We start from the raw sequence: 6,994 nt of genomic DNA, 5'->3' as shown, positions 1-6,994 counted from the left end.
TAGAGAGCACGAGCTTAAAAAAATGCCTCTCCCAATCCTGTCAATCTCACACTTCCCTTCCCGTTACTGGCCCGTCCGCAGCAGCCTCATTAGCTACCACTTTTCGTACATAAAATACGCGAGACATTTCCCATTTCTTCGAACTCAAACCGAAATCACAGAAAAGCAGACACACACCCCCTGCTCCGCGGCGGCCCCGCGCAGCGCCGCGGCGTCGGGGCGGCGGGCGGCCGCGGGCAGCGGGCCCACCTGCGCGGGGGCGCAGCGCGGCCGCGGAGCGCCCCGGGCAGCGGGGCGGCCGGCGTCCAAAAGCAGCAGGAGCGCCTGGCCGGGCGCGGGGCGGCGGCAGCGGCGGCTCCGCGGGCGCGGAACGGGGCAGTTATCTGGTGAGCGGCGCCTCCTCCCGCTGGTCGGGCGAGGCCACGGCGGCCTTGCCCAGCACGGCGGCCGAGTAGGGCAGGAAGCCGCTCTCGGGGCGCTGCGAGGCGGCCGTGCAGGGGAAGTCGGCGGCGGCGGCGGCGGCGCCCCGCGAGCCCAGCGCCGAGGCCGCCGCCGCCGCCGCCGCCGCCGTCTGGCTGCTGTGGCAGCTGAGGCAGGAGCAGGGCGCCGAGCCGCCCCCCGGCGCCGAGCCCGCCGCCGCCGCCGCCGCCGCTGCCGCCGCCGCCGCCGCCGAGGCGGCCGCGCTGCTGTTGAGGCCGGCGGCGGCGGCGGCGGGGGCCTGGTAGAGGCCGGGGTGGCGGAAGCTGCAGAGCAGCTCCGGGCGGGAGTAGGGGTGCGAGAGGGCGCGGAAGGTGTCCAGCGGGCGGATGGAGGTGGCGAAGGGCGAGGCGGCGGCGCCCGAGGCGGCGGCGGCGGCGGCGGCGGCCGTGACCCCGACGTGCGGGTAGTAGTGGAGCGGGACGTGGGAGTGGAAGGGGTAGGGCAGGCTGCCCGTGGCCGCCGCGTGGGTCATCATGTAGGTGTAGAAGCTGGGGTCGGCCGGGTGGGGCCAGGACATGGCCAGGCGCTGCCGCTTGTCCTTCATGCGCCGGTTCTGGAACCACACCTGCGCGGGACACAAGCACAGCGCGGCCTTAGCCCCGCTCCGCGCCCCTCCGCGCCGCTCCGCGCCCCGCGCTGCACACCTACCGCGACCTCGCCCGGCCCCTCGCCCCCCGGCTCCGCCGCCGCGGTGCCGCTCGCGGCCGGCCCCTCGCCCGCACCGAAGAGCCGCCCGCGCCCAAGCCCGAGGGGAGCGGTGCAAATGCTTCCCTCGGCCCGGGCAGGGTCCCTTCGATCCCAAACAAGCGGTTTTCCTTCGAGGTTTCCCCTCCCTGCCCCCCCCCCCCCCGTAGAGGAATATTACTTTATGGTATTGACGCCTTCATCCCTCTGCCTCTGCCTCCCCCCCTCCGCCTTTTAATAGCTGCGTTTATTTTCTCTCCCCTCTACTCTTTAGGAAACACGCTAACGCAATAAAAATCGACAAGGAAAATAAAAAAAGGCAAATAAAAAGTTTTCGAGCAAACAAGCAGGAGGAATAATAATAACAATAAATAAGGGCCGGTGGCGTGCAGTTCAGCCGAGATAGAGGACTCGCTAGGCAGCCTGGGGGGAACAGGGCAGCGCCAGCGGTGTAGGGCCCCGCGGCCCAGGAAGGCGCTGCCGCGCGCGTCCCGCCGCAGCCCCGCTCCTGCCGCCGGCGCCGCGGCGGGGCTTTCCGCGGCGGGCCGCGGCGCGGGGGGCGGCCTACCTTGATGGTGGTCTCGGGGAGGTTGAGGGCGGCGGCGAGCTCGCAGCGCCGCGGCCGCGACACGTAGTTCTCGCGGTAAAACTCCTTCTCCAGGCGGGCGATCTGCTCGCGGGTGAAGGCGGTGCGGTACCGCCGCACCTGGTCGGCCCCCGAGCCCGAGCCGCCCAGGGCGCTGGTGCTGTGCAGGCCGGCGGCGGCGGAGCCGGCGGCGGCGGCGGCGGTGCTGGGCGCCGGGCTGCTCTCCGCGTAGCCTGCGGAGCGAGCGCAGAGCGCTGAAACCCGGCTGCGGTTGCGCGCCTCGCGCAGGGCGAGGAGCCGCGTCCTGCACGCCGATAATTAATGCTAGCTGTCATTGTTACAAATTGCTGCTGTTAATAGAATCAATAAAGTTTTTTTTTTTTTTGAGTCACTTCATAACCGCATTATTCTAAGTAAATTGGGCATTTTTGGTAATTACAGAATGGCAGTGTCTGGAGCAGGCGAGCCCTAAGAAGAGCAGGGAGAGAGCATGGGCCAGGGCTTGGCGCAGCTCCGCCAGGGCGCGGAGAGCTCTGGGCTCTGCGCTGGTTTTTGCCCCTCCGAGAGTCTGTCTTATTTTCGTTTGAGGTGCACGAAATTAGCGGAGCCATAAAGCCAATTTTTTTTCTCTCTGTCTCGCGTTACGTCGAGGATTCCTTCCTTTCTTTGGCACATCTGACGAAAAAGGCATGCACTGTGGCCCCTAGGAAATCCGCTGCTCACCTGGCTCCCCCTCCCCAATTATAGCAATAATAACAACAATCGTCCATCAACATTCCCTGCAAAGTGGGAACGAGCCGAGGCTGTTTAAAATCCTCTGCTATAAGCAGAAGAAAAGCGAACAATGCCCAATTACTGTTAAATGGACACACAATGGCACGTTGCATACACACAGAGAAGGACAAACACAGACAAATATAGACAGTTTCCACGCACTTCTTTCTCTCTCCCGCTCTCATTTAATCTAAGTATGAATGCATAAATAGCTGCAGAGACACAGATAGCCCTAAGAACACGAGAAAAAAATTAAGAGAAAGCATTCCCCAAATATAGGTGGGTGGATATTTGTGCCCACATATATTCTGGATATATATATCTACATACCCGTGGATTTGGGCATACATATGCAAACACACACCAGCACAGGAGCTACCTGGGCAGTGTAGCTCGTCTATCGTGATAACGCAGTAATCACAATAATATTTTACAGCCTCGAGCTCTGTCTTCGCAGAAGAGAGAGCGCTGTTTCCAGAGGCGAGTAACTTTGGTGGTGGCGGTGGTGGTGGGTTTATTTTGTTTTTTAAATCCAATTGGTAAAGTGCAGGGCTTAGATGGAGATGATAAACGAAGAGTTACCTTTGTTATTGTTTTCCTTCAGCTGGGAGGAAGTCAGGCTAGCTGGGGAGCGGAGCGCGGAGCAGCCCACCTCCACATCACTGTTCATATCTGCCTCTTGAGCAACTTCGGAATAAAGGCTAATTTTCTTCCTGCTTTCCGACGAAGGGATTTCGGACGAGACGGTATTTTCACTGCTCGGATGTTGAAGATTGAATAAAGTGTCTATTTCAAATTTGCCTTTGGCAGAGATGTCCCCTATAGCGCTATGCAGAGAGGCGGAAGTTAGTCTCGGGCTGAGGCGACCACTGTGCTGAGAATTTTCAAGGGCCTCCAGCACCGCATTTCCAGCTGAGTCTGACAAATTCGAGAGCCTTTTGCCAGCTGTAGGGCTGTGCAGCCCTCTTTCCATCAGGATCATCTCTTTTCTTATTCTTTCCATCATCTCAGCTTTATAAAAAATGTCAAAGTTGCAGGGCTGGTCCTGTACTAATGATGAGCTGCAGCAGGGGCTAATTCACATTCAGCCCGGCAAGTGTCTCTAAATATTATTATCTCTTTTTGAGGGAGGCGTAAAAATTGTGGGATGCCAAAGCGAGGGAATGACTGGTCAAAATGACCCATACATCCTTTCTAGCCCGAAATGTCATTCATCAAAAAGTAGTGCTCGTCATTAAGGTACGAATGACGCTGTTCGAATAATCATTTATTGTAACAGGTTTATAAGCAAATAAATACAAGCTCCTGTCAGTGGATAATGAAGGCGGCTTCTGAGCAGACAAATATATCCAGGTGGAAAGAAAGAAAGACAAGAAGTGAGGAGTAAAGCTCTTGTCCTTAGCTTGATCAGATCTTGCTTGAATTGCTCTGGGGTTTGGCCTCTGGGGTGAAATTGACAGTCTGATTAATAAAATGAGCTGTGCAACATTTCCCCCTTCATTTAGGTGCATCATTATGCTCTGATTTTTGTTTTGTTGCCTTTTAGGTCCTAATGATGCAGCTTCTTTCTCATTTGTCCTCGGACAGAACTACATGCTAAATATTAGTTAATGCTTTTCTTTATTATTATTTCAGAGGCGGATTTTAGATCACAACGAGAGGAAACGCTGGAAGAAGACCGGCGGACAGAGACTCTCCTGCCACTGACACCTATTTACTTTTCCCTCCCAGTTTCTGGCTGCCTTGGTACTTTTATTTAAGAATTATACTAGCACCCCACACATGCACCCTCGCAGTAGCAAACCTTATACTGAGACTTGGTAACTACTGTTGCTGCCGGCACACACCGATTTTAAGTGTCCATACAGCAGTTGCCTAGAAATGGCAATATTTACTATAATCTCTATTTTCTAATATATTTTCTTTGTTGCATCCTTAAATTGGATATCTTTTAGACTTTCTATAATCCTGCTTATCGATGAAGCTACTCTGCGATTTTTCTTCCCTCTGGGACAATACTCGCTGTAGTACGGTGCGTGGGGGGGGGGGGCGGGGGGGTTAAAATAACCGAAGGACATTAAATGCATTCGTGATTTAAAATACTCCGCAGTCATGTCATTTCATTCTCGCGGCAGGTTACTTTCCAGCCTTTCCTTCTCCCCTTCCCACCGCGAAGAAATTCTACACATTTGAAAAATAAAAATGCTAAAATGATACCGGTTTATTGTCTACAGGTATCAAACTAGCAGAGACATATCATCTTTAGCACCCTCCTTCCAAAGTTACCTGTGGCTCAGTTAGCTCATCCCTCCGCTCTTTTCCGGGTGGTGTGGAGCACAGCGTCTCTCGCACGCTGCAGGGGACGCGGGCTACCACGCTCGGCAGACGTGACAGTCGGAAAGTCTCCCTTCAGTGATAACTTTGCTAGTAATAATGACGCTGATGGCAACCATTTAAACGAAGATAAATCCTTTGTCGTTCGCATCTCTGGAGTACTCCTCAATAGCTGCCCAACCTTTATTCTCGCCGTGAGTTTTTTTCACCCACATAATCTAGCTTTTAGGCACCGAGATTCTGACTTTAATCGCCCGGAGAAACACCCAAGTGTTTCCTGTGATTAAACGCGGGTTTGGTTTTTTGAGAGGAGAGCTGTTCCTGCTAATGTTAAAGTCACACGCATCTCCTAAGTTCTTGTGCTCTTGCGCATGATTCATAGCTCGAAAATGGGATACTTGTCAGATTTTTTTTTAATAACGTGTTAAAGTCTCCCTAAACATTCCGTGAAATATTTAGGAAACATTCTAGGCGTTGTTTGCAAAATCCAGCCTTCCATTAATGAGCGTTTTATGTCAGCCCTTTGAAATGTGAATTTAGACTGCAGTGTGGTGTCCTGCGTTTTACAGCCCCAAAACCAGACAAAAGTAAATATCAACTTTTCATTGCCCGCGGGCGCTGCGCCGGCGCGGAGCGCGGCGGCCCCTCGGGGCGCACCCCGGGGCCGCGGCCCGCGCCCGCTGGCCCCGGGCGGCCCCCCCGCCGCCACCCCCCGGGCACCGGGCACCGGGCACCGAGCACCGGGCAGCGGCCCCGGCGCGGCGGGGCGGTGGCGCTCCCTGGCGCCGGCCCCGGCTCGCCTTGGCCCGGCAGCCCCGGGAGCCCGCGGCGAGGCCGGCGGCGGGGCGCGGGGGCGCGGGGGCGGCGGGCAGCGCTGCCGGCCGTCGGGGATCGCCCGCCTGCGCCGGGCGGCCGAGCGAGGCCGGCGGGGCCGGGCGGAGGAGCGGAAGTCTGCGGGCAGGTTTATTGCTGTCGTTTGGCGCCCTCGTCTGTTTTCTTAAATGCTGTAACGGGGCTAGCATCTTTCCCCCTGCGTTTTTCAAAAACCGCAGCTAAGATACCACATCTCCAACGCACTCATGTGTGCACACAACCAAACCCGACATCACTTTATCCCCCACCAATGTTACTGCACCACTAAAGAGGAGGAAACACCTTTTATGTTGTTCAGTGCGGATGAAACAGACTGTATGAAAAGTCCCAATGTGAGAAAAATAAGTTACATGCAAGTGCGGCTGTGAGTGATCTTTATTAGGGTTATTTTATATTTTGCACCTTTTAAATAATACTGATACCTTAGTTTATGTACAATGTACTTTAAAATATAGCTACATTCATATGCAAGGGAAATTACATGCTATAAAAAATGTTAATAATCTTCCACTAAGTAGATATTAGGTAACAAAACCATTCCACGCAATGCAGTTAATCATTCCTCCCTAAAACATCAACCCACTAATAAACTAGTCATCTGATAGTTATGTTCCCAGCAAACTAGGTCATGTACTACACCGATGTTTATAGTTTTTCAGAAACAATGGCTCAGCCTAAAAAAACTTTCAGCAGATGTTTACAGTTTTTCAAAAATAATAGCTCAGCCTAAAGAACTTCGGCATTAGTGTGACAGTATTAGGCAAAAGGAGAGGAAGTTACAGAGACCGACAAAATATGCGAGGTTTTGTTAGAGGCTGTTTACTCAGTTGTTCTTATAACTTTAAATAGCTGCTTAGGCCTGCAGCCAAATATGTTTTTATTTTTACCTTGAGGTAAAAATACCTTACCCTTATTACTCAGGGCATCAAAGAATATTTCAATACTCGTTTAATAAATCTTAGCTGGGAAAAAGGTCACATAACTTAACGGACATGAAGATATTAAATCAACCACACAACACCTCGGCCAGCTTGTAGCCAGTCAAACAGCGCTTGGGAATACGGGCATGAACATTGGTTTCCTCCTCCTCGGCGGGAGCCGCGGGGCAGAGTGCAAACACGGCCGCGGCGCAGGGCCGGCGGGGCATCCGCGGGAGCGCAGTGTGGCGCGGAGCGGGGTCGCAGGCGGCCTGCGCGGCCCTGCCTGCCCTGGGCCGTGCCGGGAGCACCGGGCTCGCGGAGGTGGAGGCCCTTGGAGCTGCCC

General features: G+C 54.6%; 1 protein-coding gene across 1 annotated transcript; it reads right to left on the bottom strand.

The window, feature by feature from the left end:
- Window positions 1-379: 379 nt before the first annotated feature.
- Window positions 380-3,530, bottom strand: EVX2 (even-skipped homeobox 2). Its single transcript, XM_068949592.1, has 3 exons — window positions 3,107-3,530; window positions 1,733-1,983; window positions 380-1,045 (listed from the first exon to the last, which is right to left on the bottom strand). Exons 1-3 carry the CDS (start codon window positions 3,528-3,530, stop codon window positions 380-382), a joined length of 1,341 nt encoding a protein of 446 aa, XP_068805693.1.
- Between the last annotated feature and the right edge of the window lie 3,464 nt (window positions 3,531-6,994).

The sequence above is a fragment of the Struthio camelus genome, chromosome 6 (genome assembly GCF_040807025.1).
Source record: "Struthio camelus isolate bStrCam1 chromosome 6, bStrCam1.hap1, whole genome shotgun sequence".
NCBI classification, from domain to species: Eukaryota; Metazoa; Chordata; class Aves; order Struthioniformes; family Struthionidae; genus Struthio; species Struthio camelus.
The sequence above is the reverse complement of the archived record's forward strand: the minus strand, read 5'-3'. Positions and strand labels throughout refer to the sequence as shown.

Bases quoted from the DNA above. Each gene is read 5' to 3' on its own strand.
- EVX2 (XM_068949592.1), bottom strand. From the start codon at position 3,530: ATGATGGAAAGAATAAGAAAAGAGATGATCCTGATGGAAAGAGGGCTG. The intron at 1,984-3,106 runs GTAACTCTTCGT...CTCGCTCCGCAG, and splicing joins GAAGGAAAACAATAACAAAG to GCTACGCGGAGAGCAGCCCG. The intron at 1,046-1,732 runs GTAGGCCGCCCC...TGTCCCGCGCAG, and splicing joins TCCCCGAGACCACCATCAAG to GTGTGGTTCCAGAACCGGCG.